We start from the raw sequence: 20,026 nt of genomic DNA, 5'->3' as shown, positions 1-20,026 counted from the left end.
TTCATATTGTGTGGATAGATTTTGGTGGTCCTCACCTCTCAATGCTTTCTGAAAAAGCAAACACACACACACACACACACACACACACACACACACAGAGATTCTCCAGAGGAAAATTGTATCGGGATAGGTTAAGGGAGATATGCATTTAGAGAAATTTTGATGAGCGTAGCCTCACGTTTGTACAAAGATTAGTGGGAGGTTCTCTTTGGGGTCGATAATCTTGGTCTCCATAGGATTCTGACTTGGTTCCCAGGGCCAGTTATGGGTTCCTTTCCACTGAGGAGAGCTTACAGCCAATGTGAGAGCCTCGGTTACCCACCTTGCCTGTGTGCCACTATCACACATGTGGACGTCTTGTCAGGCAGGTCCCTTTCATACAGCATTGTCTCCTGCTTACTCATGCTTCTGTTGAAGGTTATATATTTTAGTTTTCTATCTAGGGGGAAGTTTGCTATGGTAACAGTTCACTTTAGATTTGGTTTTGTGAATATCTTCCTCTGCCTCCTGTTCTCCTATCCCCACATCCTTCCGTCCCTCTGGTGTGTACCTCAAGTTGTCTGTCAGATATGCATACAACTCAAGCTGTTACAGGTTAGGAAGCACAGATGATAGAGAACATTTGCTTTTAGTCTTTCTGTGCTTTGTGTCACCTGTTACTATCTGTCCATTGAGTAGCATTCCATTATGTAAGTGCACTACATCATCATTATCCATTTGTCCTACAAATAGGGACCTGGGTTGATTCTACTTCTTGGCTATTGTGCAATGAGCAGCTCTAAACATGGTTGAGCAAATATTTTTGTAGTAAAGAGTGAAGTTTTTAGGGTAGATACCCAGTGGAGGAATGGCTTGCTCAGTTGGTTGCTCTTTTTTTACCTTCTCAAGGGTCTCCCTAGTGATTACCATAGTGGTTGTACAAGTTTGCACACCCACTAGTAGTGACTGAAGTTTCCTCTTTTCCCACATAGTCAGCATTTGCTGTCGTTTGATAGTTTAACGATTAGCATCATTTCTGGAGTAAGGTGGAAGGAATCTCATAGTTGTTTTAATTTGCATTTCCCTGATGGTTAAAGATATTTTATATTTTGTTTGATGTGTAGAAGCAATTTACATTTCTTCATTGTTTGTTGGCATTCCGTATTCTATAATCTGCCCCATTTTTTGAATGGATTGATTTTTTTAAATTGCTTTGTTTTTGGGTTCATTGTAGATTTTAAATATTAGGTCTTTGTCAGTGGTATAGCTGGTGAAAATTTTCTCCTATTCTGTGGGGAGATGTATTGCTCTGTTTGTGTTATGTTTGTCTGGTTGAGTGATTGTTTAGTGTCCTAGGCTACTAGGATGCTGTGCAGGAAGTCTTTCCCCACTCCTATATAATGGAAATTCCCCCCTAGTTTTTCTTCCAGTTCTTTGAGAGTTTCAGGTCTTAGATTGAGATCTTTAACTCAAGTTAATTTTTTTAAATATTTTTTTTTAATTTTATTTATTTATTTATTTGACAGCGACAGACACAGAGAGAAAGACAGACAGAGGAAGAGAGAGAGAATGGGCACGCCAGGGCTTCCAGCCTCTGCAAACGAACTCCAGACGCGTGCGCCCCCTTGTGCATCTGGCTAACGTGGGACCTGGGGAACCGAGCCTCAAACCGGGGTCCTTAGGCTTCATAGGCAAGCGTTTAACTGCTAAGCCATCTCTCCAGCCCAAACTCAAGTTAATTTTTATGCATACTGAGAGGACTAGGTCTACTTCCATTTTTATAGCTGTGGTTTTAAAATTTGTCCAGCATCATCTGTTGAAGATGCTGTCTTTTCTCCGGGGTACGTTGTTTGCTCCTTTGTCAAAGACCATATAACTTAAATGACTTGAACTAAGGGTTGTGCCTTCAGTCCTGATCTGCTTCTGTGCCAGTACCATACTGTTTTGTTACCATGGCTTTGTAGTGTAGCTAGAGACTGGGTATGGTGATAACTCTGGAGGTGTTTCTTTTGCTGAGGATATTTTTGGATATCTGAGGCCTTCTGCCATTCCATATGAATTTTGAGATGATTTTTCTGTCTCTGTGAAGAATGATGCTGGGATTTTAATGATGATTGTGTTGAATTGTGTATTGCTTTACGTAGAATTGCCATTTTCACAATACCCAGGGGCATGGAAGGTCTTTCCATCTTCTCATGTCCTCCTCAATTTCTTTCTTGAATGCTTTTATGTTTTCATTATTTAGATTTTTCACATCCTTGGCCAGTTTTATTCCAAGATGTTTAATTTTTGTGGCTGATTTCTTCCTGCACCAGGTTGTACCTACAGACTATTGCAAATAGTACAATAGGTTGCTTCTTCCATTGAAAATCCTTGGTATCTCTCCTTTTGTGGTGTTTCCATTAAATATATCAGGAACTGTGTCCAAGAATAAGCAGCAGGGGTTAATCCAGCAACAATCAATTTAAAGTGCACAAGTAGCAAGTCAAACTGTCCTCTGAGTGAACTTTCACCACTTACCATGTTATGCCCCGGTATGATTGGACATGCACACAACTAGAATACAATGCATCATGGGAAACGACATATGAGGTAGTACAGAGCTTAATGAATCCTCAACTGTCAATCAGAACAGAGAACCTCCCAAACCGTGCTCCATAGGGAGCCCCACCTTCTGCTAGACTCCATAAAACCAGAGCTCCAGGGAGTCAGGTTTCTACAGCCCCCACTCCCTTGCAGTGTGTCCTGAACTCTATCATTAAAAAAAAAAAATCTTGCTGCTATGCCATTTTGTGTGGTGCTTAAATCTGTTGAACAAGACACCAAGAACCTGGAAGCACCTCGTCCAGACAGAGGCCACTGGTGACCTTGAGACACAAGTGAAGTGTGAACATTTGATAGAGCAATCCTAGCATTGGACTGATGATGGGTGTGAGGTGTTATTAGGTGGGAAAATGGAATGATAAGAGTCTTCAAGGCCTAGTAGAGCCGATGAGTTCCCAGTTGTGATTCAGTGGATATTTTTGCAAGCTATCATGTAAACAAAATTTATTTGGGACTGACTTAGGGTGCTCGGTGGACCTAAGTCAGGTTCAGGAGATGATGGTACTGTCTCCCATGCCATGCACACCTGCTGCGCTGGAATATCTCATTCACTCTGTATATAACACAGTGATGTGGCATCGCCATCATGCCTCGATGATTAACAAGGAAAACTGGGAATCAGTCTCAGAGACTGTGCATCTTCTTTTTCTGATGTGGGCAGAAAAGTAACTGTTTCTGCCTTGAGACACTTGTGGCTACCTGGGTATCTTATTTGCCTGAGGAAGACCTTACCTGTCGTGATGACATACACGGTGCCTTTGGTTCTTCTCAATGTGCTTATGTATTATCATGGGGCCCTGGGAAGATTAGACTGTGTCTCATCTATAAGCCATCTAGAAACCTATGGCAGAGGTCTTGGACATCTGGAGAAGTGACACACTGCCAGTGTTATGGAAATAAACAAAAGGGATACAAATGCAGAAATGATGCTGAAAAGTTCAGTGCATATAACCAATGTCAGAGGATCCATCTCTCATGTGTGTTTAATGAGTATTTGACTGAAATAGTGTTGGTGGCAGAGGTAATGGAGGGTCACAACACATTTTTCTCTTATGAAGCTGATTTTACCACCTCCTTACTTTCAGTAATCATTAGATACAAGAGTTATATTATTTGGATTACAAATTAATTACATCAAATTCTTCTAGTACGTGTGTGTGTGTGTGTGTGTGTGTGTGTGTGTGCACGTGTGTTTACTGTTGGGCATACACTGTAGTGCATATGTGCAGAAAAGAAAACAACCTTCATTCTGGTCCTCATCCTCCACCTTGTTTTGAGGCAGGGTCACTTGATCATGGCTGCACTCACCAGCTTAGCAAGCTTCCAGAAAATTCTGTCTCTGTCTCACTTCTATTTATAGGCACTCTTGGATTATACATGCCTACTATAGCCTCTGTTTTCTCTTAACATGGGTTCAGGAATTCAAAGTCAAGTACTTATGCTTGCGCAAGAAGCACTTTTTCTACTGAGCTATCTCCCCACCCACCTTAGTTTCTACATATTTGGCACTTATGGGCTTTCTGACTTCTACTTAATGCCCTTGTCAGCACTACTTTGGAAAATCATATACTATATTGGAATAACTGATATGGTTTTCCAAATAACAGAATGTCACACTAGTCATTTCATTTTATGGCGAGTAGTTGGTCACCGTAAATGTGTCTATAAATATAAAATCTACTGATTGTACAGTGTGTGCACATCATAGTAAATCAACCCCAAAACCTTGCAGTGTTCAGGTAAAGGTTCTGTGAAGACTTCCTGTGAGGAACAACACTTTGAAAAAAGCATAGCATTGTTCTCTGGGGCGTAAGATTTCTGATTATTTTTGTGCTCATTCATTTTGCATTATGAATAGCTACAGCACTTAGGCCCACAAACTGATGGTTGAAAATAAGATTTATGGTCACGCACAGTTTCTGTTATGAAGTAACTCATTCCCCCTGTCCCCAGTGTATATGCTGACCATATTCAGCAAGTGAATATGCTTAGAAAGAAGGAATTTCAGGGGATATTGTGGCTAATCTTCATTGTCGATTTGACTTTATTTAGGATTACTATAGAAAATGCTCTCTAGTATGTTAATAAATGTGTCACCAGAAAGGTTTAACCAGAGGGAATGGACCTGTCCTAAATGTAGGTGGCACCATTCCACGCACTGGAGTCTGGATTAGATGAAACAGAGGTAGTAGACAGAACTTCAGCATTATTAATCTGAGCTCATTTGCAGTCACTAGAGGCCCTGGTGTGCCCATTCTCCATTCTCTCTCTCTCTCTCTCTATCTCTCCCTCTCTCTCTCTCTCTCTCTCTCTCTCTCAAATAAACAAATAAGAGTAAAATGTTAAAAAATAGATTAGGATACAACATGCAAAGACTTCATAGAGAGCCTTGACGGAAATGATGTCCAAACCAAGACAATGACAGAAGTCTCAGAAGACGTGTACATTGTGGAATCTCACAGTTGCTCTTGGGACATTGCGCACAGAGACATTGCCTCTTCCCCCTAACTGATGGCCACCCCACAATGCACGACCCACATTCCCCAACGAGGAGGGTCCCTGTGGAGGGGGGAGGACAGCGAGGAGGCTAAAGATGTTATCAACCTGACTGTATACACACTGTGTACATAACTAATAATAATAAAAATCTAACTAAAAAATGTGTAAGAAAAGTTTTCAATGTCTAAGCCACTAATCTATTATGTTTTGCTGTGAGAATGCTTACAAATTAGTAGATGTAACAAGTACCAAAATGTGTGATTTCTGTCCCTGCCTTTTGCATGCTTCCACGTTGCATACAGTGGTTTGGAAGTGGAAGGAAATGCTTCACCAACACAGTCCATGTGTTCACTACTGAACCCAGAGACAGTGCCACATTGCACTGATCGAAGTCACTAACTCTTGTTGTTGGTGCGAGGGTCCCTTATATATAACGGAGAGAAAATAAATGCTTGTGGAACTTGTGGGAATGACTGCGAGCATTTCCCCAGGCTTCTTTGCATGCTAAGAGCTAACTGAACCTGAATGGGACAAAAACTGAAGGTAATCAAGAGCTCTGTCAAATCAAGGATGGCAGTGTGCCCCCAATCAAATCAGTGGACTAGATTGGCCATAATACTGGGAGATCTCCAGAAGATGTAAATCTGGTGGTAGTTAATGGTGAGGATAAATATGATTATGATTTCAAGGCATAGCTGTAGTGGCCAGGATCTTCTGCATAATGTTAGTTTTTGGAGTGGGATTATAGCTGGTTATTTGTAACACAAATGGCTATATATTGATATATGACTTTTGAGGGTCCAAAAAATTAAGATGTAAAGCCTTTCATTTAAAAGTGGAAAGATATCTGCCTCCTTAGTGCCTTAGGCAGCATGTCAGTCTCATAAAAAAAGAAAGACAATGCCACGACAAACATTAAAATATTGTATAAAATAGCTTCTTTTTTTTTTTTTCCTTTTTAGAGTTGTATACTTGTCATTCACTATTGCATTACAAAGAATCTGTAGGAATTTGGTTATGTGAATTTATTGTCATGAATAAGGCCCCAAAAACTTTAATAAGAATTTTAGAAGTAGGAAGGAAAATATCACATTGGGAAATTGTTTCTCAACTTCTTCAAAGTAGAGCTCTTAAATTCTCCATTCCTTGAATCTGTAGGGTTTTCTTTTTCTTTTTTATTCAGGTATTGTGGGACAACAACTATCCTGTAATGATAGATGTAAACAGAAAATAAATAAGCCAATATTAGACATGTGATTTTATAAAAGTTGATGGAGTTAGCGGTGTTTGTGAGTTAGTGAAGTGATGTTTCTGATGTTGTAGATTGATGTCCGTGCCTCACTGAGCCAACGTTCTATAAATAGATCTTGTACTTTTTATTTTTGAGAGAACTGTTTCTTATCCAGAAATAGATTGGCACTGTTCTGCAGCTGGCTCGTGCTGTGTGGACATGGAAGTTTTCTATTGGATAGTGTATACACAGAGCTGAGGTCCACGTTTGTTTGTGAGGACATGAGTATTTTGTATTGAGTAGTCCTTGTACCACAGCTGCGTTCTAAGAAGTGCAAACAATGAATGAGGTTTCGTTTTTTTCTTCCTCAAGAAACAGTGGCAAGAACTACACTAGTTTTAGTGAAACTTTCCTGATCTAGATGTCAGAATATCTCACATCCTAGTTAGTATAAGGCGATTCTTAGCCACACAAGCCAGGAACACTAGACCCATCCTCCCCTTTTCCTAAACAAAACCCTCCAGTTCATCCAAGTATCCCATAGCTACCACCTATTTAATTTTTAACAGTTCCTCTCTGTGACTTCTCACCCTGCTGCCACTCCCTTAGCTTAAGCATTTCTCATTTACGTCATCCGAAAGGGCCTGTTACAGATTCTACTCTTGCTTCTTCTGAGATATCTCTGCCACAGAGCACCGTGTAACCCTGCTACCCAATCTGTTATCTAGAACCAAACTGCCCAGTAGAAATTGTGGAAATGGCGCTGAGGGATGGTTTAGCAGTTAAGGCATTTGCATGCAAAGCCAAAGGACTCAGGTTCAATTCCTCAGAACCCACATTAGCCAGATGCACAATGGGGTGCATGCATGTGGAGTTTGTTTACAGTGGTTGGAGGTACTGGCATGCCCATTTTTTTTTCTCTCTCCCTCTTTCACTGTCAAATAACTAAATAAAAATAATATTTAAAAAATAACTCGCTGAAATGACTGTCAATGCTGTCCTTATGTGTAAGGTAGTATTGCTTCCAACCATGCATGCTTATTGGATAATTGTTAATTGTGAAGTTTAAAATGTCAATTTTAAAATTATTTTATCTGAATTAACTTAAAGTTAAGGTTAAGTAGAAATTTGCAGCATTGCTTGTAATGTTTAAATTCTTTACTAGTGTATTTTAGCCCACTGGATTTTGGGTTTGGGAAGGTAGGACTCTTCAATTTGAAAATGCTAGCATTAACCTTTGCAGCAGTAAGAGTCAGCAATTATCATTTGTGGAGTTTTATCTGTGGGCAAAACTTTCAGAGAAGTATCTACCTCATTTGAAAAGAAATGGCAAGAACACTGTATTTCTTCACGCTGGCTTTCACATATTCTTTCCCTTCAGGAGACATTGCAGAATTTGAGTGCTCTGTGCTTATGGGGCCATGTCCACACAGTGCCGTACAGGGTTAATGCCCCTCAAGACTGGCAGCCAAGATGCTCATCTGGAGGGGACTTAGAGGCATCTTTACAGAGGAAAAGTTGTGGATGTGGAGACACTCCCTTCGCAATCTTCTGCTTTTTATTTGTTTGTTTCTTTTTAGGTAGAATCTTACTTCAGCCTAGGCTGACCTGAAACTCCATCTATAGTTCCAAGCTGGCATCTCACTCACGGGATCCTCCTGTCTCTGCCTCAGGAATGCTGGGGTAAAGGTGTGTGCCGCCCTTCCCCCATACTCCCCACTTCCCGCCTCTTCTACCTTTTTGTTAGGTCAGAAACTAAGTTTATGAAGTGAGCCAAACTATCAAGCTTCTTCATATGTATCTGAAATCATTTTACAGACTTAACTAATCAAGTGTCCTTTAAAACCTTAACCAGAAAGAGAAAGGATCAATCTCCAGTTTATTTCCACATTCAACCATCATTCAGTAATTCTAGGACATTCTATTCTTCAAACTTACCAGGACATTATTGAACAAGAATTTAACTCAAATAAATTTCTGATATCATGTCTTAATTTGCCAAACCTGTAAGAAATTTTTAGCGTTTGGCATTCTACGAAAGATCCCCCCCACCAAAAAAAAAGTTTGCAAATATTTGGGACTTATGTAAAACTACATGTGTCGAACATGCTTATGCTTTTCTTCTTTAATTAATAAAATATACATTGAATATGTTATTCCCCAAATGGTAGTTATGTAACAGGAATACAATATCAAAAATTTAGCCTCATTTTTTTTGTTTGCATGAAGGCAATATTTCAAAAGGAAAACGAGCATATACAAAATATAATGCTATTAAATGCATAAATATTTTAAGGTATTTTGAAGAAACTAAGCAGGGGGCAATGATGAGAAAGATTTAGAATGGGGCTTTGAGTTTTTCTATTTTCTTTTATTTACTAGAGCGAGAAAATAAAGATGAGCACACCAGTTCCACTTGCCAACGCAAATGTAATATAGATCCCCACCTAAAGATAAGCTCTGAGTCCAAGTATATTTAAAACCATTGGAGACTGGACTTCCGGCCAAGATGGCAACCACCTAGCTGCACTCCAGATACCAGGGAGAAAAAGATAGATGCAGATCCTATGGAGAGAGCTGCCCCAACATACCTCAAAAGGGGCCCAACTGAAACTAAGGACAATTGGTGAAACAAGCAAGGGTGATGTTTTCCCAATGAACCGGATACCAGCACAAAGGGGAAGGAGACCAAGGCAGAGAAAAATCAACTCCTACCAAATCAGAGAGCCAGAGCCTCAGAGGCCCCCGACACCTCAGCACTGAAGCAGACCAAAAATGAACCCAACATGGCTTTGTGAAAGAGGGGGCAGAAAGAATGTCAGAGTCACATGTTGGGTCATGATTTTCAGAGACATTTAGCATACCAATAACTGGGGACTAACTCCATAATTCATGACCCATTTACATCAACAAGGAGGGTCTAAAGGGAGGGGGTAGATCATAGATGAGCCTAAACAATGGTACCAAACTGCCTGTATTTGATGAAAAGAAAACTAATAAATCAAATAAAAAAAAAAGAATTATCACTGGAAAAAAAAAAACATTGGATTAATAAATATCTAGTGTTCAAGCAACTTCTGAATATTGTATAATTATTGTTATATGATATTGTTTTGGCTATATAGAAGTTGATTTGTTTACTGGAGTTTTTACTTAGTTAATATAAATATAATCCAGATTATGATGTCTCTGGGTGCCCTTTTAAAATTATTATCAATATTTTCACTACCTTTAATTATTATTACACCCTTATTTACTGGGCACAAGCTATGATGAAACTATTCTACTGAGATGAGGATTTAAAATAATTCTTTATTCTTAGATTAAATTTTGGAAAATAAGCTGACATTTTAGAACAGTGCCCTTATAAACTGTGCATTTAGTAGTATAAGATGTTATAGGCTAAGATTTTTCCACAGAATACTATAAGTCAACACATTTTAGTACATTTTTGTCAGGTAACAATATGTGAATATGATGAGGCTTATAATTTCTCTTCTTTTAAAATAGACACAAGAACATTTCAAGATTTTGGAGGGATTTCCACCTGTTGGTGGTGATCACCTCTGTGTGAGAAATAGAATTGAATTAAGTACACTAACAATGCCTGATTGGAGGTCTGGGCATTTCTCCAGAAATTGCCTTGTAAAATCTCCATATGGGCCTCTTTCATGTCAGTCTCTCTCTCTCTTTCTCTCTCTCTCTATCTTTTCTGAGTCCTATATACCCATGTGGATCAGTACTTTTAATGGTCTGTTGTTTCTCATGGTACACATAATATCCTTAAAACCAAAATGTATATAAAAATAAATGTGTTCAGACTTCTTCACACAAATATGTAAATGTTCAAATACCCTCCATACTTTCTTGATTCTTAATGCTGTTTTTATATCCCAGTATTTTTTAATATTTTATTTATTTATTTGAGATGAGAGACAGAGAGAATGGATGATCCAGGGCCTCCAGCCATTGCAAATGAACTCCAGACTCATGCTTCCCCATGTGCATCTGGCTTATATGGTTCCTAGGGAATACAACTGGAGTCCTTAGGCTTCAAAGGCAAGCTCCTTAACCACTAAGCCATTTCTCCAGCACAGATCCTAGTCTTTGTTTATTTGTTTCTGTTTAGCTGTCTTTCATGTTTGATGCATTATTTTCATGCACTTATTTTCTACTGAGATTCTTGGTGTACCTATAATTTATTGTTACATATTTATTATAGTTTAGTCAAGTTCCATTATTCCTCTTATCTTTTTTCAAACGTATTAGCTTAATTTTTTCATATTTTATAGCATGTCTATAAAATAATATATATATTTTGGTAATGATTGGTATTAAATTTAAGGTCATGGCTCAATCAGTTTGGAACTTCTGATTCAGTAAGGCTTTTTTATAGTCACATTCTTGATATCAGAAATTAATTCAATACAATATAGATTTAAAAGGAAGAATTTTTAGTACTAAACTTTATATTTAAGGTACAACCTTATCTATATAATTTCATTCCCCAGTACCCACTTAAATCCACATGCACAAAGTGTTGTAAGCACATAGAGTTCATAGACAAGAGGTCCTGGTATATATACCTTATACTCGCCTCCCCCTCACTCTCTTTCAATCTGTCTCTAATTACAAATAAAGAAATAAATATAATCTTTCCAAAGGAAATTATGCACAAAGAGCAGTATTTTAAAAAACCAAACTCAGTCTTAGAAATTTTGTATGACATGCCCAGCAAACTTCTCATGGACTAGACATTAAGGATGGGTGGGGAGGGAGGGAAGGAGAAGGGAGGGGGTGAGAAACTCAAATTTAGACCCCAAAAAGCAATGGTACCATAAAATTCTACATCCTAAAAGGCAGACCAAATGGCCGAACCTTCACCAGGCCCTTAGAGGGAACACCTGACCCACAAGACACTGGAGAGGGTATGATGAAAACTGACCTTAATCTTCTATAGCCTCTCTCTTTCCCTCTCTCTCTGTCTCTCTTTCTCTCTTTTCTCTATCTCTTTTATATCAGTTATCTTTTTCTTCCTTTTCTTAGTGGGCACTGACCTGTAACTCCCAGTACCAGCATGTGGCTATCATCCACAATGAGCTTTTGATCAGAGAAACCTACAAGGTTTCCTAAAAGAAAGACCGATTTCTGTCAGAGTACTTGAGGACCCACCAAAGGTTAGTGGTAAGACCCTACTGCTGAAGACACCTTATGCAGTTGACACATAAATTGGAATGGCATGGCTGGAAGCTGGAAGAGAGTCAGTCCCTAGACAGTCAGTATGTCTAGTGTCAGAAGGTGCTACATGGGCAACTCGGGGAAAATGAAGAAAAGATGTTAGTTTTATTGCAGTAGTCTGGAAATTATGTGAAAAAATGATGAAAAGAATCAACATTCTGAAATTTTAAAATAATAATGATTTGACAATAACTATAGATTACTCCTAATATTGCAGGAATTCAGCCCAATTTTGTGTCATGGTGGAAGTTCACACAACCTGAATCTAATACACACTCCAAATTCAGCTTGCAATTCTCCAGAAGTTAGAGAGAGAGAGAGAGAGAGAGAGAGAGAGAAAGAGAGGGAGAGAGAGAGAGAGAAAGGAGAGCAATTTCATTCCAGGTCCTCCAGCCACTGCAAACAAACTCCAGACTAATGTGCCACCTTGTGCTTCTGGCTTACGTGGGTCCTTGGTTTATCAAAACTGGTTCCTTTGGTTTTGCAGGCAAGCACCTTAACTGCTAAGCCATCTCTCCAGACCTTTATTTTTTTTATTTTTATTTTTATTTTTTTTGTAATTTTTGTAATAGCACCAAGTTAAAATATAAACACAGTAATTCAAAAATTTTAGGAAATGAGAAGGGACTAGAAAGTCAAAGTAACTGTCATGGGTTTTGGATGCCAATGATTGATTAAATAAGACACAAAAACTTACTAACACTAAAATCTACTACTAGCCAGGACTGTTTTCATAGTCTCTCTCTATATCTTCTTAGACTCTGATGGAATTGGTTCATCACGTAGGACATAGGCACTTGGGGCAGAGTGTTCAGATGCCTCTCCTGAACTCTTGTCCTCAGTTAGGGCTGAGCAGGATTTGATATGGGACCAGGGCTTGCTGAGATAGACACAGCCAAGAAGAGAAGGCAGGAAAGGAGGCTGCTGGCCGAGGCTTTGCTGGAACAGGGAGGATTGAAGGACAGATTGCAAAGCAGGGGTGATGGCTCCACTTGGAACTTAGGGGTTTACTTTGTAACTTAGGTAATGTCAATCAGAAAAATTAAAAGTCACTTCGCTTTTCAGTCTGCATTTTAACTTTTGTTCAAAATCAAGAAGAAATTAGTTTCTAGTCAAATCATACTGTGAGGGTTAGATGATAATATATGTGTGCAAAACACAGTATGTTGGGAGACATGCATGTTTAACAAAAAAAAATCATTTATTTAAGAGAGAGGGAATGAGAGAAATAAAGGGGGGGGGACAGAGACCCTCGTGGCACTTTGTGTATCTGGTTTTACATGGGTACATAGGGATTTGGAGCCCTGTGCCACTAGTTCACTAGGTTAGAGGAAGACTCATGAGCAGAGGTTCCCCTTAGGACTGCGAGCTTCATAGGTCTATGATTTCGTCCGTTACCTGGTTCACAAAGTGATGAGAACTTTTTCCATCTAATTAACAGAATGCCTGTGAGAGTCCACCAGAAAACAATTGCAGAAATTTAAGTAATTATTAAGTACTTTTCAGGTTCTCATAAATTACACTTTGGCTAACATGCACATTTTTTTTTCCTCAATGTCTTCATTTTGTTTCCTCTCTCTCTCTCTCTCTGTGTGTGTGTGTGTGTGTGTGTGTGTGTGTGTGTGTGTGTGTGTATGTGTGTGTGTGTGTGATTTATTATGAAAGTTGGTAACATGATAATGGTGCTGTCTCAATGTGCTGACCAACACTGTGGAGTCTGTGTACTGTGATGCAGACTTCTCAAGTCTGGAGTCAAAACAAGGTGGGTGAAATTATCCTGCCTTCAGGTATAGAGAGGCCAGGGCAACTTCTCAGTTTTAAGACCCTGTCTCCTCATTCATAAAATTGAAGCAACAATATGTTGCTCAAAGTGATCATTTCTAACACAGATGGGTACATTTTCATCAAATGTTAACTTTTCTTTACTGCTCCTTGCTAATCAAGTGCACATACATAATTTGAGACACTGTTTTTTTTTTTCAATATAATCTTTACTTCTGTAGTAAGAACAAAAATAGTCTATTATATGTCAAAGAACCTGGAGTTATGTGCAAGAGAAACCACACAAAATTATTAAAATTACACCCATGCTACAGAGATTTCTATTCATCAACGATAGTCATGGATTATTTCCAAAAACATAGTAGCGTTACTTTAAAAAATATTTTATTCATTTCTAAGGCAAGGGAGTGACAGAGAGAGAAGTGGGGGGAGAGGAGAGAAAATGTGAATGAGTGTGGGCAACCCAGGGCCTCTTGCCATTATGAACAAACTCCAGACACATGCACCGCTTTGTGCATCTGGCTTTACATGGGTACTGAGGAGTCGAACTCAAGTTAAACTTTGTAGGCATGTGCCTTAACAGCTGAGTCACCTTTCCGCCCCCTTGTCATTGTTTAGGTTGAAAATACAACTATACAAATGAGACATTCTTTGGAAAACAGCAGAATGAAAAGAGATGGTTTCAAATCCCTTTTTGAGACAAAGCCACCCATTCAAAAGTGTCATCAACCAGTGCTTCCTAACACCATGTAGGTTGATGCTGGTCAGAAAAGTGTCTCCTTATGCAGATGGCACACTTAACACTAAGTTTTCTGGAATTTTTCTTGTTGACAGGTTTTGTTTCACTGTCTTTTCTTGGTGTAAATTGTGTTTTACACTACCACAACACGGTATCTAATGAGGTCTCAACACAGAAATTATCATGATCTAACATCTCGGTCAATGTGTATCTGCAAAAATGGTTTCATGCACAGGAATGAATCAGTGAACAGAGACACCAGCCGTCATTTCATTGTACAGCATTTTCAAATATGTATGGAATTCAAACCTTTCTATTAAACCTAGCTGAAATCATTGTGCAAACAATGGAATTCAAAATCTTAGGGAAGGGTCAAGCAGGACAATTGGATTTAACTGTATTCAAAGGTTTTTTTTATTTTCTGAAAAAATATAAAATTTCATATCTTACACTACAAAAACATGTACACAAACCAAAAGCACATAGAGATTGAGATGGGAAAGTAATACAGAAATGCTAATCTGTCTTTGCCTTGACTCTGAGGCAGGGACTGAAGATATTCTGATTCCTGTCACAGAATCAGGCCACACAGCTGCCTATGACCTGTCTGAAACTAAGAAGTTGAGACAAATGTATTAACTAATGACACAGTCTAGGTTTTTCCCAGACTATTACAAATGCAATTTACATTCCTTTAAATAATTAATTTCAAAACTTCAGCAGTCTAAATATTCACAAATATGTGGCCACTCAAACTCAGTTATCATAGCACCCCGCTTGAATAAACATGATTTATCTTTGCCAACTTCAATTTTTTTCCATTCACATATAGAGAAAAAAACAACACCTAATTGTGGTTATTATAAATAGACATTTTTTTTCAAGAATTGGCAACTACCTCTAAGTAACAATTATGTGGTCTATCTGAATAAGAGCATTCAATCATTGATGTGTGAAAAGACTTTTTTTCATAAGTGAGCAGAAATGAAAGGAAAGTTCTTACATATTGCTCTCTTGATATATCACTATATAATTAACAGTATAATAGAGAAAAAATATTCAATGTAACCAGCTGTGCAGCAGTTTTAAAAAATAACTTATTTTAGCTATCAAATTTCCAAAAAAATGGTACTATTTTGACTCATTATTATCAGCACCACCATAGTGTGCCTACATCATACTTATGAGGAACTTAAACATCTGGTAGAACTTGAACAAATAAAATTTATTATAACATTTAGATTTTCCCCTAATCTTTAGAAAGAATGAAAGGAAAATGATCTTTTTCTCTACTATTCAACATGATACATCTAATAATTTTTTTTTTTTACACCTGACTCTGTCAATCAAGGTACCATTATGACCAATACACCTCCCAAAGGTGAATTATGTCTTGTCTTGTGCTTCTGAAAATCCACCTTAAATGGAAAATAAATGTCATCTTAAGGAGGTTTTACTTTCACATAGGGTTTAAGTAACAAACATGCAGATATACAGGTGCTCCACTGATATTGTTGCTCCATTTCAAGCTTGTGAGATTTCACCTTCACCATGACACAACAATGAACTAAATCTCTTTCTAAAATGGAGTTAAGGATATTTTTTTTATTGCCTGGGAGATTCTAAACCAACAATGCTGGACACTCTCAAATTTGTATAAAATATGGGGACATAGGGCTGGTCATGGTGGTGCATGCCTTTAGTCTGGCTTACTCCCTGGACTTGGGAGTCAGAAGGAGGGAGGTTACTAAGAGTTGCAGCTCCACCTGGGAACACAGAGTGACTTCCAGGTCAACTTGGACTACAGTGAGGCCCTACCAAAAACAACAGCAACAAAATATTGTGCCATGACCTAGAACTTGAGAACACTGAACTGGTGGGTAAGTGTAAGAAACAAAAGATTATGCACATTACAGATTTTGAAAAATGTGGAAAACCAACATTTCAACATTTTACATACAACTAACATACTTCAAAAAAGAGTCACGGATATGTCAGTGTACATGGCAGCAAACTTCAAGATTGGACACAAATTATGATTTACAAAAGTAGAATTGAGTGACTTCAGCTGGTATTCATGATTAAGAGTAAGTCCCTGCATTTAACTTATAATAATATTTTATAGTATTTGACAAAGCAATGGCATGTATAAAAATTATTGAATCCATGTTTTATCACTGCTACTTTGGTATCATCTCAATGGGCCAATGAGGTCAGAAGTCACACAGTCAGGACCTGTCCATCCTTGAGCTGACTTAAAGGCAGTTCTAAAACATTTCTGATTTATTTATTTATTTTAGAAAACTTCAAATTGAGGAATGGACAAAGCTGTGTGGCTAACCTTCATTTGAATTATTTCCTAAAATTAATACTTGGATTGAAAAGGAGAAAAATAAATTTCATTCAGATTAATCTATATTCATGTAAAAGAAAGATGAAATCAACACAGAAACTTCTTGTCACTGTGATATACTTGACAAACAATTAAGAACATATAAACTTGGAAATTAATTTAGAAAGAATCTTTAAGTCCCAGCAGCTGAGCCAGTCCACACTCTGTCTATTCTGATTTTGAAGTACCTCAATTGCTACTTTATTACTTACATTCAAGTTATTTTACAAATTTCAAAACTATATAAGACAATCTTCAATTATTTTATAAAACATGAATAAGTTTCAATACGTTTATGTTTGCTTAACTTTACAAATGTACTTGTAATAATGATCATTTTCATTTGTGAATTTTGTCCAGACACTATTGGAAGACATCTCTCAGCATTCTATGGAAATCTTATTACATGAACAGAGCATGCTTGAAGTGTAGCTTGTGTGAACCCACGGAGCCCACCATCTTTACCAAGACAGAAGTCAATATGGAATTTGAAAAGTCCACCTACCCTTATTATTTTGTGTGTTCTTTATTCTTTAGAAAAATGTTCCTTTACTTTTTAATTAAAGGGTAGGAGTGTTGGAAAAATGTCATTTCACAAAAGTTCTTATTTTTGCTAACAGTCAAGTATAAACACATGTTGGGCAGATGGGGAAGGGAAAAATGAGACAGAGGAGAGAGAGAGAGAGAGATAAAAAAATACCCATAACAAAACAGAAGGTGCACAGGCATACGCCCTGTGAACCATGCAATTCAGAAATACCAATGACAACCATGCTAAGTCCCTATCACATTTATGTGCTCTGCGCCTTGAATATAGTACAGCATTCCAATATTTTATAAGGTATGATAATACAAACTCATTTCAATCTCACCAAGATGATCTTATTATTTGTGAAATTCCTAATAAACTCTATAATTTTTCCCATGTCACCTTTTAGCAGATGTTGATATAGCAAGATTACAAAGATCATATCATATATTCCTTAATGAGTCTAACTTAATAAAACTTTAGAATGTTTCTGCAGAGTATATTCAATTCAACAAACAGAATATTAAATGTAATTACTAAATTACCCAACATATATTCATGAATGAAACTTATTAAGACTGGTAATGCAGATAACTTTGAAGGTATTTTCCTTTTCCCATCTCTTTTTTAGTTTCAGCATGTCTATAGATGAGCCACGATGGGAAGACAGTGTGCTGCGTGCCTAGATCTAATGATGTTGGCAGTAGCCAGCACAGTTACATCTTTCTGCGTCACAAAGAAGAATGGGCTCATTGTTTTGATTTTGCTTGACATGATATTTTCGGCAACATTAGAAAGGTGAAATTTCTTTACAAAGGTGCCAAATTAATGGCTAGATTCCCTGAACTGTCATAGACATCCCAAAGTGTTTTTTGTTTTTTTTTAAGCCCAGAGGGGACTTAAGCCCAGACATACTTCTTGTTAGTGAATGACGTGACACTTTTTTTGAATAGAGAAAGAGATATCAGCTTGTATTGAACAATGTTTTGCTGCTTCCCTATTTATCTTATTCAAGTTATACTCTAGAACACCTGTTCCTATCTGTTGCCCAACTTAAAGCATTATTAGAAATGCAACCAAAATGATATTGCATAAATGTGCAAACACACACACACACACACACACACACACACACACACACAGACAAACACACACAAATTCAACTTAAATCAGCTCCTGTATACATTGCAAATCATACAGTATATACAAACATTTATCATCTAAGAGTCTACAGAAGAGCAAATAAAGTAAATTTATAATGAAGAAAAATAAATACACACCCTGTATTATACATTCCCTTGACAAAGCAACATGTTTATAAACTAGTTCCTATAACTTAACACCATGTAATTGCATTGTAAAATTATAAACCATGTGTTAAGAAATAATCTAATCATATTGCTCTTCAGTACAGTTATGTAGACCATTAAGAACAGAAGTAAACTTCAGTAAACTGCAGCTCCTCCTTGCTCACGGATGGCTTTCATACTTTTCCTGTCGAATAGATCCCTGGAAGTTGTGAAAAGGGCTACCTGAATTCAGTCCGTCAAGGTGTTGTGACATTATATATTACTAACAACATTGTGGAAGAAGTGGGAAGGATTTTGTCACAGCACCAGAACAGAATATCTAGCCTTGTGTTCTGACTCTCTTGGCAGGTTACAGTCGCATTATGATCAGTGAAGAGGACACTAAGAGGAAGGAATGGAGATCTCAGACAAATACTGATTACATTCCGTGGCGGAGACCAATGCCATCGCGATGTTTAGAAATCACTATTTTCCCTTTCTCCCTTTTTTTTTGTTAATATAAATCTCAAGGCTGTTACAAAGTGCAGAGCTGGTCTCTGGAAGCTGAGACATTAGTGGCTGTTACAAGGGCACCGTCCCGTTTACCAGCTGCGCCTTCAGCTCCTGAAGGCTGTTCATTATCTTCTTCTGATGACCAACAAGAGTCACTCCCAGCCGCCTCAAATCCCTGCGTGGAGAAAGCACACGTTGGATGGATGCATTGGTTCAATGTCTAGCACACCTCACTATTTCACGCTGGCAAAGGGATAAATTTTTTGTAGAAGTTAGAACATAGTGCCAATTTTGATATTCATGGTTCAGTGTTCAAAGGTAGATTCTAAAATTGTTCCCTGAGGGGGGAAAAATACCTTGGCTTGCAATCAGAGATGTTTACAACAGGCGGCAATGTAGTACATATTTGACCCATGGGTGAAAATCATTATTTTAATAGTACAAAATAGTAAAAATACATTTTCATATTATTGCAATAATCATTGAATTAAAGGGCACACTTTCATTGAGGTATTGAAAATTTAGACCTACAACATGAGCAAGATTTTTCAAGATTTTTTTTTCTTTTTGTGAAGAGAAATCTAAAATTTAATTTTAAAAAATACCACTAAGTATTTATAGACTAATTACTTTAAATGACTCACCATCTACAATCATATATAATATATTTTAAGGAGTAATATTTAGAGTATTATCCTTATAAAACTTTTTTTTTACTTTGGTACCAAATCACTTTTTTCTCCTTTATCAAATAATATGTAGGCTCTGCTGACATTTAGAGCACTACTGTGACTTTTAATAAATATTTTTTGAAACTAAGAATATTTATAAATATCTAATTTAAATTTAAATATTCATACTTCTAATCTAACTTAATACCTGTGAATATCAACACAAAATCTCATCACTGAAGCAGACCAAAAAGAAACCCAAAATATCCCAGGTTTTAAACACTGTGTACACAAGTATTGAAGAAGACTTTTCCCTTGATGGGTATTTTGACAAATGCATTTGGAAAGTAGTATGTATGTATTATGGACAGGAGAAGAAACAATTACAGTCAATTCAAAATTCTAAATGACAAAGATGTTTAGCATGTGTGTTCTTTTTAATAATTACTTTGGTGAACACATTATGCTAACAATAGAGTGCTTTGGAATTCAGTATGTGTGTATTAATTTCAAATTTCTTAGAATTCAATAAAATTGAAAATAATAACATTAGGATTATG

General features: G+C 37.4%; 1 protein-coding gene across 5 annotated transcripts in view; it reads right to left on the bottom strand.

Moving 5' to 3' along the window:
• Positions 1-14,468: 14,468 nt before the first annotated feature.
• The window catches only part of Epha5 (EPH receptor A5), a 294,668-nt gene continuing 289,110 nt past the window's right edge, over positions 14,469-20,026 (bottom strand). For all 5 annotated transcript variants that reach the window (XM_004665376.2, XM_004665374.2, XM_045161229.1 and 2 more), the window contains one exon: positions 14,469-18,970. In XM_004665376.2, the coding sequence (XP_004665433.1) occupies positions 18,865-18,970 (106 nt within the window). In that variant the 3' untranslated portion in view covers positions 14,469-18,864. The remainder of the gene's footprint in view (positions 18,971-20,026) is intronic.

Source organism: Jaculus jaculus, chromosome 11 (assembly GCF_020740685.1).
Source record: "Jaculus jaculus isolate mJacJac1 chromosome 11, mJacJac1.mat.Y.cur, whole genome shotgun sequence".
Taxonomy (NCBI): Eukaryota; Metazoa; Chordata; class Mammalia; order Rodentia; family Dipodidae; genus Jaculus; species Jaculus jaculus.
Note: the sequence above shows the minus strand (reverse complement) of the source record. Positions and strands in the feature narration are given on the sequence as shown.